Source organism: Vulpes vulpes, chromosome 12 (assembly GCF_048418805.1).
Source record: "Vulpes vulpes isolate BD-2025 chromosome 12, VulVul3, whole genome shotgun sequence".
Taxonomy (NCBI): Eukaryota; Metazoa; Chordata; class Mammalia; order Carnivora; family Canidae; genus Vulpes; species Vulpes vulpes.
This window is the reverse complement of record NC_132791.1, coordinates 135,503,769-135,519,494: the sequence shown is the minus strand read 5'-3', so window position 1 is coordinate 135,519,494 and position 15,726 is coordinate 135,503,769. Positions and strand designations below refer to the sequence as shown.

The window sequence follows — 15,726 nt, the reverse complement described above, 5'->3', positions numbered from 1 at the left end:
GGTTGAGACAAAGGTGCTCAGGAGGGAAATGCCAATTTCAAAGTCTTTAAGTGTCCTGGTTGACTGGAGATCAAATAGGTCTGTGAGATGTTGATATTAAGAGACACTAAACAAACTCTTCCTGACAATAGTCATCATAATTTCAAAGAGAAAAAAGACACAGGTGCTAGAGTTTATGTTTGCAGATAACCTGGAGCAGTACTTTGCTTGGTTGTGAGAGAATATGAGCTTCTGGACAAGGAAGCGAAGCCCAGAGTAATTGGTCTATTTTTTTTTAAACGATTTTATTTATTTATTTAAGAGAGAAAGAAAGAAAGAAAGAAAGAAAGAAAGAAAGAAAGAAAGAAAGAAAGAAAGAGCACTAGCAGGGGGAGAAGCAGAGGGAGAGGGAGAAGCAGATTCTTCACTGAGCAGGGAGCCTAATGCAGGGCTCAATCCCAGGACCCCAAGATCATGACCTGAGCTGAAGTACGACACTTAACTGACTGAGCCACCCGGGTACCCCCTGCTTTTTAAAAAGACAACTTGTAAATAAAGTGAAAAATACCATTATATCAAAAACTACAGACTATTTCAATTTGGATAAGAAAAAGGAGTAATACTCGAGTATAATAAAGCCCAGCTGCTTAATAAATATGAATTTATAGCTACAGTCTCTGTGGAGGTTGAACTAACTTTTAGATGTAAGTGCTTCTCAAGAAATGTCTACATTTCATCAAAGGCTCATTCAGGACAAGAGCTCATATTTTAAGACCATCTCTCTTTGGAATTAATAGAAAAATAAATGGATCTTTTTCCATAGATTTAGCTTTGGGGCTCAAAGAGAAATAATTATGCTGGACTAGTTACCTAGAAAAAATGTGGGCTGGAATAGGATGAGGAGATGCAGCTGCTTGCCAGACAGTCCTAAGTAACACAGAGCAAATCAAGCCAACTTTAGAGGATAATATTTATTTAAAATAAGAGAGGCTTTATATAAGACACTGCCTTCAGTGAAGGACGCCCTCCTGTGGGGAAAGTGAGCTTTTATTTATTTTTATTTTTTTAAAGACTTTATTTATTCATGAGAGACACAGAGAGAGGCAGAGACACAGGCAGATGGAGAAGCAGGCTCCCTGCAGGGAGCCTGATGCGTAACTCGATCCCAGGACCCCGGGATCACACCTTGAGCTGAAGGCAGATGCTCAACCCCTGAGAACCCCCAGGTGTCCCAGGAAAGTAAGCTTTTAAAGAGGCATGTGGACTCCTCATGAAAGTCAAATATCACGGATTTGAGCACACCTAGAGAAGTTTCCTAACTCTCCTTACCCTTGACGGATGGTCTACTTCTTCAGGAATCTAGTTCAGACATGAACTTTTCCAGTAGTAGACTGTCCCTAGTTTAGGATCTGAAAGGTTAAATTCCAGGAAAAAAAAAAAAAAACAGATCAGATCAAGACGGCTCCCTGGGCCCACGTATCTCCCACCTAAAATCCTGTGAAATGAAGAGACGGATGCAGATGCCAGAGACAGGGGTAGAGGTAGAGGTAGAGGTAAATACAGGGAAGCAGGAACAAGTTACCATCAAATTGACCAGAAACATTGAGGATCAAGAGAAACCAGCCAGATAAAACCCGTGGACAGACAGAACCAGAGGGAAACACAAAGTATCAAAATCAGGAGGAGAGGGTAGCTCTCGGGATGTTGTAGGCACGAAGTGGTCACACAAACCTTCCTGCAGATGGCAATCAGAAGCACTAAACAGGATCAACAATGAGAACTTAAAATCCTAAAGATGCTGAAAGCGTTTAAAAGTAAGCAGAAACCAGGGAGCAGTTGTTCTTGTAAAAGTGCAAGTGGGAAGGATTAAGAATCATGACCATGTTGCTGGCTAATCCAAGGATGCCCCTGACTCCCACAGCTGCGGGGGCCACGGAAAAGCGGTGCCAGGTAAACTGTTTAAAGACATGTTAACAGAGTCAAGGGCTGGAAAATGTATTTATTTTAAAAAAAGATTTTACTTATTTATATGACAGAGAGAGAGAGAGAACATGAGCAGGGAGGGAGGGGCAGAGGGCGAGGGAGAAGCAGACGCTCCACTGAGCAGGGAGCCTGATGTAGGGACTCAATCCCAGGACCCCGGGATCATGACCTGAGCCAAAGGCAGATGCTTAACCTACTGAGCCACCCAGGCACCCCAAGGGCTGGAAAATTTAAAGGGGGAAATCCTGGCAGCAAGAGATCTACTGGAGTGAAACCTAAATTCAAATTATAAACATTGCCCAAATTCCCATCTGACAGCTAAAGTCTATGTGCATGGGAGAAAACCCAAGAGGAGGAAAAAGCAGACACAGACCAGAGAGGACTCTTCTTTTTAAAAAAATTCTATTGAATTTTTTTTTTTTTTTTTAGGATCATATGTTTGAAGACAGAGCTACATGGGATCAATCTGAGCGGGTGGTTTTTTGTTTGTTTGTTTGGTTGGTTTTTTTTTTTTTTTTTGGACTTTTTAACTGAATACATTCATCAACTGGGTTCAGCTTGCAAGGCAGAAAGCTGGACCTTACGCGCTAAAAATATCAGAAGCCAGGGCCTGAGGTCCTAAGAACGGCTGAGAATTTAGAGGAAATCTCTAGAAGCAAGGAAACCATGGGGAGGATGAGCTTCATCTCTGCACAAATCCTTGGGTGAATGCTAAGTTCTGCAAGCATGCAGGAGTACCCAGAACCTGTATATGAAAGCTACAGTGGGAAGCCATAAGAATGTCAGCTGCCACATTCTGTGAGAAGGACAAAATTTGCAGGTTGAGTCCAGGCCAATAATCCTCAGAGAACACCAGGGAATTCAGAGTTAGTACAATGTATTATCTATCATGCTGAGTTTTCAATGAAAAGTAAGCAGATATGCAAAGAAATAGGAAAATATGATTTGGGGAACAGGCAATCAAAAGATCAAGGTGTTGGAAAGACTTCAAAGCAACTCATTTAAAATATATTCAAAGTATTAAAGGAAACTATGATATTAGGGCGCCTGGGTGGCTCAGCAGGTTAGGCACCTGCCTCCAGCTCAGGTCATGATCTCAGGGTCCTGGGATCAAGCCCAGTATCAGGCTCCCTGCTTAGCAAGGAGTCTGCTTCTCTCTCTGCTCCTTACCCAGCTTGTGGTTTCTTGTGCTCTCTCTCTTAAATAAATAAATAAAATCTTAATTTAAAAAATTTAGGGGGGGAGGATTCCTTGGTGGCTCTGCGGTTTAGTGCCTGCCTTCGGCCCAGGGCATGATCCTGGGGACCCAGGATCGAGTCCTACGTCAGGCTCCCTGCATGGAGCCTGCTTCTCCCTCTGCCTGTGTCTCTGCCTCTCTCTCTCTCTCTCTCTCTCTCTCTCATGAATAAATAAATAAAATCTTTAAAAATATAAAAAATAAAAAAATAAAAAATTTAGGGGCGCCCAGGTGGCTCAGTTGGTTAAGTGTCTGTCTTCAGCTCAAGTCAGGATCCCAGGGTCCTGGGATTGAGCCCAGTGTCAGGCTCCCTGCTCAGTGGGAAGCTTGCTTCTCCCTTTCCTCCTTGTTCATGCTCTCACTATCTCTGTCTCTCACTCTCTCTCAAATAAACAAATAAAATATTTAAAAAATGTAAAGGAAACTATGATACCAATGAATTAACAGACAGGCAATATCTAGAAAGAACTAGAAATTTCATAATCATAAATTATTATATCAAATATACATACTTATGACTTAAAGATTGATAAATAACAAACAATACCATGAATAGTTTCCAAGTCATGTGAAGTCAGGGAGGGGAAGGTACAACCACAAAACATGATCATGACACAACACAAGACAAGAAAAGGAGACACAGGGACTCTAGGGTGGCTCAATGGTTGAACGTCTGCCTTGGGCTCAGGTCATGATCCTGGGGTCCTGGGATTGAGTCCTGCATTGGGCTCCTGCAGGGGAGCCTGCTTCTCCCTCTGCTTGTGTCTTTGCCTCTCTCTCTGTGCCTCTCATGAATAAATAAATAAAATCTTTTTTTTTAAAAAAAAGGAGACACAAAAAGAAGAAACATACTATACAGAAAATATCTATAAACTCATTAGATAGAAATAAGCACAAGTGGATTAAATTCTATGAAAAGACCAAGGCTGGCCTAAAACAATACGAAGAGAGACATAGTTTCTTTTGCTACAGTGCATGTCTCTAACATGTATTATTAGCTCATATGCAATAGGCAAATAGGCACGTGATAGCAGAATGTTGCAGAAGTCGCTTGGTTCATCCAGACATTTTTCCCAATAGATTAATGCCTTGGCACATGAAGGACTAGTAGCTGAAAAAAATGTACATTAACTGAATCCACAAGGAAAGGAAAAACGCAGTCCTTTGCGGGATGCTGGTGTACCCCATGCTCTTCCTCTTCATTCAGTTTTCTCCGTAGCTCAGCAGGGAGATGGAGGAGAGAGCAAAGCAGGAATGGGTAGTAACCCTGGATAGATTTCTTTTTGGGATCATGGAATGTTCCCGAATTAGATTATGATGGCTGCACAACTCTGTAAATGTGAACAAACAGACAAGCAAATACAAAACAAAAGAACAACCCACATTGAGCTGTGAACTCTAAATGGGTAAACTTTATGGCATGTAAATTATATTTTAATAAAGCTGTTTTACAAAAAAGAAAAACAAGAAAAAAGGAGGCGGGCGGTGGATGGCGGGGAGAAGAGGTACAAATCCTGAATAGGTCAGTAACTAAGTAAGTATTTGAAGAGATAGTTAAAAATTGACTCTTAGAAAAGGCCCCCCAGGGCCAAGTAATTTTACAGATTGATTCTACTGAGCACCTTAGAAAAAGAGGAAAACACTTGATGGGATGAGCACTGAGTATTACACTATATATTGGCAAATTGAATTTAAATTTAAAAAATATTAAAAAAAAGAAAAAGAGGAAAAAAGTAAGATGAAAAGAAAATGACCAACCAAATCTCAAAAAAGATCACCCTGGTGGGAAGCACCAGCTGTTTTCACTATGAGAAACATATAAGGGCACTTGGGCAGCTCAGCTGGTGAAACGTCCATTTCTTGGTTTTGACTCAGGTCATGATCTCAGGGTAGTGAGATGGAGCCCCATGTTGGGCTCTGCACTCAGCGGGGAGTCTGCTTGAGATTCTGTCTCTCTCTCCCTCTGCTCCTCCCACTCATGCTCTCTTTCTCTAAAATAAATAAGTAAAAAAAATTTTAAATAAATAAATAAATACAATAAATAAGTAAAGCTTAAAAAATAAAAAGTAATTGCAATGACTCAGGGAACCCAAATACATTTCATGATCTTAAGGATTGAGTTTCTAAAGGGAGTCTCACCACCCATAAAACAATGATTCTGAGCTTTGTAAATTCAAGTCACATACTGTGGAAGGTCAGAGCAAAAACTGTCTGATCAAGTTCGTGGGGTGAATGCCACCGAAGATAAAATGTGTTTCAAAAGCAAATAATGGCAAACCATGACTTGACTATTTTTTTTATATCAAAACTGCTAATGATTGTTTGCTTCATTTGTATCATGTAGGATTTACCAAGAATTCCAGAAGATTACTGAGTGGTCCAGAAGACCTCTTGTGTCCATCACCATTAAGTGTGCCAAGTCTAGAAGACCCAAGAGGTATAAACAAATGACTTGAAAGAAGTTTGGAAAAAAGGCACTACTGGGGCACCTGGGTGGCTCAGTCGGTTAAATGTCTACCTTCGGCCCAGGTTATGATCCTGGGGTCCTGGGATCGAGTCCCATGTCAGGCGTCCTGCTTAGCAGGGAGCCTGCTTCTCCCTCTCCCTCTACTCCTCCCCCTGCTTGTGCTCTATTTCTCTCTCTCTCTCTCTCTCTCTCTCTCTCTCTCTCTCTCGTTGTCAAATAAATAAATAAAAATCTTAAAAGAAAGAAAAGAAAGAAAAGAAAGAAAGAAAGAAAGAAAGAAAGAAAGAAAGAAAGAAAAGAAAGAAAAAGGAAGGAAGGAAGGAAGGAAGGAAGGAAGGAAGGAAGGGCAAGCAGGCATTAGTAAGCTTTTTCCAGACAGTACTGGGGAAACAGAAAAGTTTCCGTGATAAGTTTATTAGAAGAGCCAACATTCTAAAGAAGCCCAAATTTGAACTGTGAAAACTAATGTAGCTGCTGGGTGAAGGCAATAGGTATAACCAGTGTTAAAAATAATTATCAAATAATAATAAAACATCAGTATTATATTTCCAATGATTATAATTAATATTAGATCATAATTGTTATTAAAATAACTGACCAGCATTGAAAAATTTGAGGACAAAAAATAATAACTATATTAATACATGTTGAAAAGGCATTAATGAGATAAAATCAAATTTCTTGGCACACTGCATCAGACCTCCATGTTTTCACTGAGTGTGGGAGCCAAAATACTTTGCTCTTCTACTTACAATGGAAAGATAATGTCCTCAACAGCTTCAAAGTGACAAGTTGCAATGAGAATCTCTTTGAAATCCGTGAAGTTGATACGATAAATGTGTGATTCTTCTGTTCCTACAAAAAACTGATGTCCTTCCCCTCGAAGTGTGATAGAAGTGATGCCACCTTGTAACTGGACTTTCCTTTATGGAGAAGCAGAAAGGTGAAGTAGATTCACTCCATCAGTTGAGTACTTGTTACAGAGGATACAAATCTGGCATATGACCTAGGACATGCCTTCAGGGAGGGGACACAATTGGAAAGGCAGGAGTGACTCACAATAGTGGGTGCCCATGGTCAGCAGAGGGAGAGGCCAGCAGGGTTTACAGTAGTTTGGGGGGCTTCCTCGGTGAGAGAGTCTAAAATGGGTTGTGGAACGTAGGCAGGATCTGGACAGAAGGAACATTCCAGGAAGGCAATGGGCACAAACGATCGTGGCAATTAAGTACTTCATTAATTCCATTTCTGGGAAATAATCCCACAATTGGGAGGGAAAACCTTTATGTCAAAGGAGGTTATTATAACTGTAGTGAAAAGAGTACAAAGTTGGAAACAACCTAAATATCCAATTGCAATGCAATGGTGAAATCATCTACGGGACAGCAGGCAACTTCTTAAGATATTGGCCAATTAAAGCATGTTTCAAAGATTCTGTATGATTTACCACAGTTTTTTTTTTTGTAATTTACCACAGTAGTTTTTAAAAAGATATTAATGTTGAGAATGTTTATGACGTTTACCTTAAGTAAAAATAAATCAGAATATATTTTGTACACAGGGAAGTACAGTGATTTTAAAATGTATACGAAGAACACAAGACAAGAAGAAATAACAAAACATTAATAGTGGCTGTCTTCACCCAACTTCAGGGACTCTTGTCTCTTCGTCCACATTTCAAATCCTACTGCTTCCCAAATGTCTCAGGAGTGTGAACTTTACCAAAAAAAAAAAAAAAGCATATACATGAACAAGTCCCTAAAAACCCAACCTTGCTCTACAACTAATTTAGTTTTGACAGTAAGAATGCAGTGGAGATTCTTGTGCAAGGGATCAGTGTGGGACGGGTAATACTTTACAAAGATCCTTTTGTTGGTGGGATGCAGAATGGTTAATTAAGAAAGGACTGACCCCAAGTCACATCCTGGCTCCTTCACTAACTAGATAGAGCTCTCTGACCCTGGATAAATTGTCAGAAATCTCCTAGCTTCACTTCAATTGACCACAGAATAATTTCTCCTTCGTGGGGTCGTGGTGAGGATTAGAGATAATGTACATGAGGCCATGGAGGGCAGCCATTAGAAATACTGGCTATTGGCATCTGTGCTCTCTAGAAGACAAAGTGAAGCCCAGGGCTCTGGGGGCAAGGCCAAGGGTCCCTGAGCTTCAGCAGTCTGCTTCGTTATACTACTTCCTGACTTCTCATAGGAGCAACTTTCTCCATCCACAAAAACCCAAGGAGGCAGAAATCACAGCATCCAATAGGAGTACATGCTGTCACACTAGGTTAGTTTGGAGATGCGTACAGCACAAACCCTGTAATAACTTCCTTGAATTAATCATCCTCATGACAGTGGGAACATTTGTATATTCAGGACAAGGTATTTGAAAATTAGGGGGTGAATTTTTTATACTCACTTCACATATCCAGAGTCTAACCAACTCTGCTCTTAAGTAGCCTCCTTCTCTTATTCCCCTTCACCTAGACACAGACCTTGTCCAAATGCATTCCCAAGAAGACCTATCCAGAGCACTGAGTTTAAAATTACAAACTTGGGGGCACCTGGGGGGCTCAGTGGTTGAGCATCTGCCTTTGGCTCAGGGTGTGATTCTAGGGTCCCGGGATCGAGTTCCACTCAGGCTTCCCAGAGGGAACCTGCTTCTCCCTCTGCCTGTGTCTCTGTCTCTTTCTCTATGCCTCTCATAAATAAATAAATAAAATCTTAAAAAAAAAAAGAAACTTGCGTTCAAATGAATTAACCACGAGAATAGTGCCTGACAGATAAGAGGTACCCACTGCATAATAAATTTTACTGAATAAATAAATTTTAAAGGTTTTGAGATTTGAGGTTATTTCTTGGATTTTTTTTCTTTTTTGAGAAAGAGAGAGTTCAGGCACGTGGGAGGGGGAGAGAGAGAGAGAGAGGATCTTAAGCAGTTTCCATGTATAACACCAAGTCAGATGATGGGGGGCGGGAGCTCGATCTCACCACCTTGAGATCATGACCTGAATCAAGAGTTGGACACTCAAACAACCGAGTCACCCAGGCACCTGGATATCTTTATAACAGCATCTTATTTCCTCTGTTATGATTCAGATTTATAAATGAAATAATAGTTAATGTACTTATTAGAAGGGCAATGTCCTTGGGTAGTCATGGACTACTTCGGTTTGATTCAACATAAGCTATTGTCTTTTCATTGGCAAAGAAATAATCTATTGTGATTCCAACCACTCATTTTAACAGTAAGATTAAATTCTTTAACCAAATATCACTTTGGCAATTATTGCCAAATAGTTACTGGCTTTAAGCAGACTTCCTTCTGGTGGGTCCTTCCCCATTCCAACCCTGTGGAGTCTGGAACTTACTTGATAGGTTTGTAGCTGGGGCTTTTACAGAAGACCAGCAATCCGGCTCCGGAACCCACCAACAAACCCCCCATCTTCAGGCACCTGATGGCAGACACTCCCTAAGGGGTAGAAACAGCATTGAGAGAAAAGCCAGATGGTTTCATCGTTAAGAATCAGTGTGTGGGGGCACCTGAGTGGCTTCGTCAGTTAAGCGTCTTTCTTCGGCTTAGGTCATGAGAGCCCTGGTCAATGGGGAGCCTGCTTCACCCTCTCTCTCTCTGCCACTCCCCCTGTGTGTGCTTGCTCGCTCACTCTCTCTCTCAAATAAAGAAATAAATAAAATATTTTTAAATTAAAAAAAGAATCAGTGTGTGAGCTGACACACATGTAACAGACATGGGGCATTGCAAAGGACAGGTCAATGCTGCCACGTGTTGCCTCGACAAAACACATGAAGGTATCACCTGTGACATACCCCTGTGACAAAGGCTGGCCACAGGGCTCAGTGCCAAGAATGAGCTCTCCTGGTCCTTCAAGGAGCAAGCCTGCTTCATCAGACTTCCTCCCTTTAAAACTACCTGTGCATTTTGAATGTATTAAAAATTAACACTTTTTATCTATCTATTGGAATGAAGTTACAGCAGAAGGTATAATAAGCGCAGGCAACATTAGTTCCACAGTGGCTACTGTTTACACCAGAAGTTAATTCTTATACTGCAAGGAGATTATATTAACATCCAAGGAAAGCACTAAGAACCCTTATTGTTTGGTGACTATATTTTCTGAACTAAAGCATGCAGTATATAGTATATAGTCTTACCAATAATAGACATAGTTAAATTCAAAGCCATCTTCAAAGGGTGGGGAGATATGATGGTCATTTTATAACCCCCACTATGAAGTTCTAATTTTATTTTATTGTATTTTTAAAGGACTTTTTAAAAAGATTTTATTTATTTACTCATGAGAGACACAGAAAGAGAGAGGCAGAGACATAGGCAGAGGGAGAAGCAGGATTCATGCAGGAAGCCCAGTGTGGGACTCGATCCTGGGACTCCAGGATCACACCCTAGGCTGAAAGCAGATGCTCAACCACTGAGCCACCCAGGGATCCCCTGTATTTTTTTTAAGGATTTTATTTATTTATTTGAAAGAGAGTGAGTGAGAGAGAGAGCAGGGGAGGAGCAACGGGAGAGGGAGAAGCAGACCCTCCACTGAGCAGGAAGCCTGACATGGGGCTCGATCCCAGGACCCTGGGATCGTGACCTGAGCCAAAAGCAGATGATTAACCAACTGAGCCATCCAGGAGCCCCACAATGTTTCATTTTAAAGCTTTCAGTAATAATACAGCTAATGACTTTACAGGCACAAGCCTAATAAACTTTAACAAACTTTACAAAATAAATATTATGTCTTCTCAAGTTACACTAAATTGAGTTTGCCTATTCTGGTTCAAAATTCATTTTATGTTTGAGAAGAGAAAGCAAGACTCAAGAATGTTAAGGCACGGAGCAGAATTATGGGCTCCCCTGTCCTGCCCGCCACCTTCAGCTCCCAAAATGCTACAGCAGGACAATGGGATAAATGCCCAGCCCATGAGGAGACAACCCTGGAGTGAGGATTCTTAGCATGTGTTGGGGGACTTAGGGAAGCAAGGGATAAAGCATTCAACAAAGCCTCAGAGTTACCTATGTGTGATTTCTAAATAAACTTTTGAAACTATAAGCAGGTTCTGAAGCCAGGCTGCATGAGTTCAAATTTCAGCTCTGCTACTGATTAACCATGAGATCTTGAATAGTATGTGCCTCAGTGTCCTCATCTGTGATGCAGGGATGAAAATGGTACCTATCTCATCAGACTGTTGAGGACCAAATGGGGTAATACAAAGAAGGTGCTTTGCTCCGTGTCCAATATGCCAACATTTAGGGATCCTGTACTGTTTTAAATATTAGTATTATGACCACCATCATCTTAGGCTTACCAGGTCTGTTAGAAACGATTCCAACCCCTTTACCCTTCTAACCATAGAGTGGCCATTTAAGTAGAGTTTCAAAATGGGTAACAGCCCAAGGTCACATAATATTCCAACCAAATGTCTTCAGCGATATCTCCTATCCTTTCATCCCCTAAGAATTATTTTCTTTCCACTTGCATAAGTGGTTCCACTTGGAACCACTGCTTTGTGGAATTTACCATCAGGCCTAAATGCCTAAATGGCTTAGGAGTTAAAGTATTCACAGTACCCCCATCAATGGCACTTAAGTACCAACAACCTGGGGAACACTAAGATGGCCAGCATCTATTTTTGGGAAAGGCATTTAGATCCCAAGTGCTGTAGGGGGAAGGTGTCAAAAATAGCCAGATTGGTATTTTTCACATAGTGTTTAATGGAGCCCTTTGGAAATATCTCAGGAGGTGGAAATGGCAGGGCTCTGAGCCTTGCCCTCCTTTAACTGGGCTGCTTTGCTTTTATCTGTTTCATATCCTGGAATTCCCCTCCTAAAAATAACTTGGGAAACAATGTCTAGACTACACCTCGATCTCCAGTGGGATTATTTCTAAGCCTTTCTCTATCCATACTATAGCGTTCTCTCATTCTTATGCATACTCTTAAAAGCTTGAACATTAAATGATGGTGTGATTAAGTAAACTCTAACATCTTCCCTGGGCATGTGGTGCAAGATTTCAAGTCTTCTGGGGAATATCTGCTAAGTGGGAAAGCATCTAAGCTGAGAACCATCTGTTCTATTATCAGACATGCGATAGGCAGGTGCAGAACCTAGCACAAGCTCTCAAATTCAAAGGTTAGTGGAAACAGCCCTTGTAACTTTCTGCAGGTCCTGGAAATAGCAGCTCTTATTTTGTGAGACTACCCTCTGATCATAGATTTTTTTCTTTTAAATATTGAAGTCTTTCTGGATTTTTAATCAGAATTGTTAGGAACTCTGCAAATATAAATAATCCACAATTTCTAGGTCTTGCTCATGACTTACAATGCAGGCTGAAGCTAAACTCTAAGATCTGGTTATTAGAGGGGTGGCTGGGGGGCTCAGTTGGTGAAGTGTCTGCCTTCAGCTTAGGTCATGATCTCCAGGTCCTGGGATCGAGCCCCACAGCAGGCTCTCTTCTCAGTGGGGAGTCTGCTTCTCCTTCTCCCTCTACCCTTCCCTACCCTGCTTGTGGGCGCTGTCTCTCTCAAATCAATAAATTAAATCATTTTTAAAATAACCTACTTATTGACTAGGACGAAAATTACATATGTATGTATGTTTATATCCAGTGTTATAGATCAAAAAGCACATTTCTTTTATATATGGTAACAGGGCTGTCAAAATTCTGGCACCAGTATGGGTACAAATCAGAACCACAGGCCCGGTGCTTGAAAAATATAAAAAATGTGTGGTCTGATTCCCTAACTGGGGACACTGAGGAAGTTTGCTCTACATATGAACCAGAGATGAGGGCTCAGAGAAGTCAATGCACCTTGCAAATTTTGGTGTGGCCCTGGGTACAACAGAGCCTTCTTCTTTTTTCCACAGACTTTTTTTTTTTTTAAGATTTTATTTATTTATTCATGAGAGACACACAGAGAGAGGCAGAGATACAGGCAGAGGGAGAAGCAGAGAGAGCCCAATGAGGGACTCGATCCCAGAACCCCCGGGGGGGTCACGACCTGAGCCAAAAGCATATGCTTAACCACTAAGCAATCCAGGTACCCCTTTTTCCCACAGACTCTTTACATAGGTCTGTGCTGCCAGTGGAGGGAAGAAATCACCAGAAAAGAGCAGGGCAGGACAGATGCTGGCGGTCTCTACTTACCAGACTGAATTTATCCTTCACAGGCCCAGTGTCTGCCAGCAGTTTGGTCCTTGGGTTCATTTTCAGAATATCTCCAGTTGTGGTGCCAAGGAAGAAAAAGCTATCATCGTCAGCTATCTGGGGATCAGAGACAAAGAGGGTGCTAAAGATCTGTGTTTTCTCAGTGATGCCCAATAGCTCCGATCAGGGATGGGACAAACTCTCTCTGAGGCCCCATTGGACATCTGACCTACAAAGGTGCCCATGGCTACTTCAGTCTCTATGGACTCTAAGATGGGTAAGAACAGCTCTGAGGGGGGCAGAATCAAAGCCAACCTCAGAACCAGGAGAAAGGTTAGACTCCAGCTAGCCTGTGCATTTCACTGGAAGACTCTGTGTCTGGTGTTAGATACGCATGTGTAGATATCCTGCCAGTTCCAGTTCTGGAGACACCACCTCAGAGTGCCTAGGATGAAGATTTACTCCTCCAAGGAGAACATGTGTTTGCTTTATCTCTTATTTTCCAAAGTCTATCTGCGTATGACAATGATGTGTTAAATAAGAGAAATAAGTCAGTGGAGAATGGAGTTGTCCATATTCATGTAGGAGTCCACAGTAAAAACATATAATTCCTCTTTCCCAAAGTTGTGTCTAGGCAGCTCCTACCTTCTGAAAGGAGCTCCAGAAACAAGACCCTCCCTCACCTGTATCCCCTCAATCAGCATCCCTTATGTCCCGACCTCCCCTCCCTACCCCGCAGCCCAAGGTATGTGTACCTATGTATGTGCACACATGTATGCACACACACACATGCATGTACACACACACACATATACCCCTTGGCCAATACTGTTAACAGGAATTTGTACCAATGTTTACTGCCATTAATACTTAAAAGTAATACTTACTGTAATACTCATGACTATTCTTTTCATCTGACCTGTTTGGCACTCAGTTGGCCAGATTTTTCTATTTGGGAGATCCAGTTCCCAGACTCGAATGGTCCCACTATAGAAGAGAGACACAATCAAATGGAAATCTATTTTCTAATCTCTTTATCTTGTCTCTGTTTTCTGCATTCCCCTGGAGGGAAGAGAACTGGATATTTCTGAGGGTTTCTTAGGCCTACTGTTCTACTTAAAATCTTCCACTCAATCCTTACAACCACCCTCCGAGGTAGGTTTTATGATCCCCTCTCTCCTCCAAATGAGAAAACACAGCAGAGCAAGGATTCACACCCGTTACCCACTGTAGTCAGAGCAGACATAAACACAAATAAACAAAGGGCAAACCAGAGTTCACTAAGTATGTTTCCTTCAAGGTTTGCAGTTGTGAGAAGATCTCTTCAAGGAAAGTGCTTCGTTATGGAGAGCTGTCCTCATGAAAAATGAGACTAAGTAAACAGTGGGCCAAAGAAAATCAGCCCCTGACACAAAGGCTTGGCATATACTTGGCATTCAATCACTGTATGTTGAGTTAATCTGAATTAATAATTGTATAAACATATCGTGGTCAATGTCATAGCTGAAGCTAATAGTCGAAGGCAAAAAAAAGATTAACCTAAAAATAGATGGATCGGGGGGGGGGGGGGGGGGGGCACCTGGGTGGCTCAGTGGTTGAGTGTCTACCTTCAACTCAGGGCGTAATCCCAGGGTCCTGGGATTGAGTCCTGCATCGGGCTCCCCACAGGGAGCCTGCCTCTCTCTCTGTGTCTCTCATGAATAAATAAATAGAATGTTTAAAAAGAAAATAGATTGATGGAGGTGCCTGGCTGGCTCAGTCAGAAGAGCATGTGACTCTTGATATCAGGGGTTGTGAGTTCAAGCCCCACATTGGGCAAAGATATTACTTAAATAAATCAATTTAAAACAAAATAAAAATTTAAAAAAAGAAAAAGAAAAACAGATCAGTCAAGTTCAGTTTTCCTCTTTTTTTTTTTTTTTGGCTTCCAGAGTTATGCACATAATAAGTGCTCAATAACTATTTTGTACACATTCTCATTTGAATAAAAATATACTTCTCATTTGAATTCTTATTTTGAGTACTTTCAAAATTAAAAAAAAAATCAGCTTCTCCATGGCCCTCCTGGTAGATGTCACTTGGATGCCAAATTGGAATTTGCAGGATCTCTCATGAGGGACAATATAATGGAATATATGGAACTAGGGCCAACATGGAGGGTACTGTGGGTGCCGTACCAGAAATCTTACTTATGAGTACTTACTTACTCTTAGTTATCACCGTTGCATGAAATTAAAGCAGATCTAGAATACAGACTGTCCTTAAAAAAATAAAAAATAAAAAATAAAAAATAAAAAAAAAAGTTTGGGCAAGGAGGGCTTCAATTCAAGGTGTAAATCCTGGAGAAACACTGTCCTTGGATGTCAGAGTGGGCTGATGCCTGCAGCTGAGGCCGCTGCTGAGGAGCAGCTGGACCCTGATGATACAAAGGCTTAGTGAAGCCACTTTGCAAACCCCAAGAAGTCACAGTACTGCATGGTCGTCAGTGGCCTCAGAAGACAGGGAAGGATGAGGCCAGATGCTCCAGGCTCAGGATGCTCTCCTAATAAGATTCACTCCATAGGGGGTTGGCTCATTCAACCAGCTAGGTTCATGGCCCCTACGTAAATCCATCCTCGTAATTAGCCCCAGAAAAAATGCATGCTGCATATCACAGGGAGGGAACAGGACACAGTGCAGATGTAGAGCAATTCTTTGCTCTGGCTGGAAAAGCAGCCAGTGGTGTGTGCCTTTCACACATGGGAGACCACAGATGGGATGAACAAGAGGGTTCCACCCAACATGTACTCCGACCCCACATTCATAGCTTTCAGACCTTTACACTGGCACACCACATCATGAAAAAGGATGCTTTTGTGCAGGTATAACCTTCATCTCCCAATCCAGAAAGGG

General features: G+C 41.6%; 1 protein-coding gene across 2 annotated transcripts in view; it reads right to left on the bottom strand.

Moving 5' to 3' along the window:
- Positions 1-15,726, bottom strand: part of CFAP52 (cilia and flagella associated protein 52) — a 40,860-nt gene that overhangs the window by 12,316 nt on the left and 12,818 nt on the right. Inside the window, exons 5-8 of one of the 2 annotated variants that reach the window (XM_026005500.2) lie at positions 13,722-13,821; positions 12,835-12,951; positions 9,034-9,134; positions 6,419-6,589 (exon numbers count right to left, since the gene is read on the bottom strand). In XM_026005500.2, coding sequence (XP_025861285.1) covers positions 6,419-6,589; positions 9,034-9,134; positions 12,835-12,951; positions 13,722-13,821 — 489 coding nt within the window. The remainder of the gene's footprint in view (positions 1-6,418; positions 6,590-9,033; positions 9,135-12,834; positions 12,952-13,721; positions 13,822-15,726) is intronic. The other variant, XM_072730349.1, reaches the window with a different exon arrangement.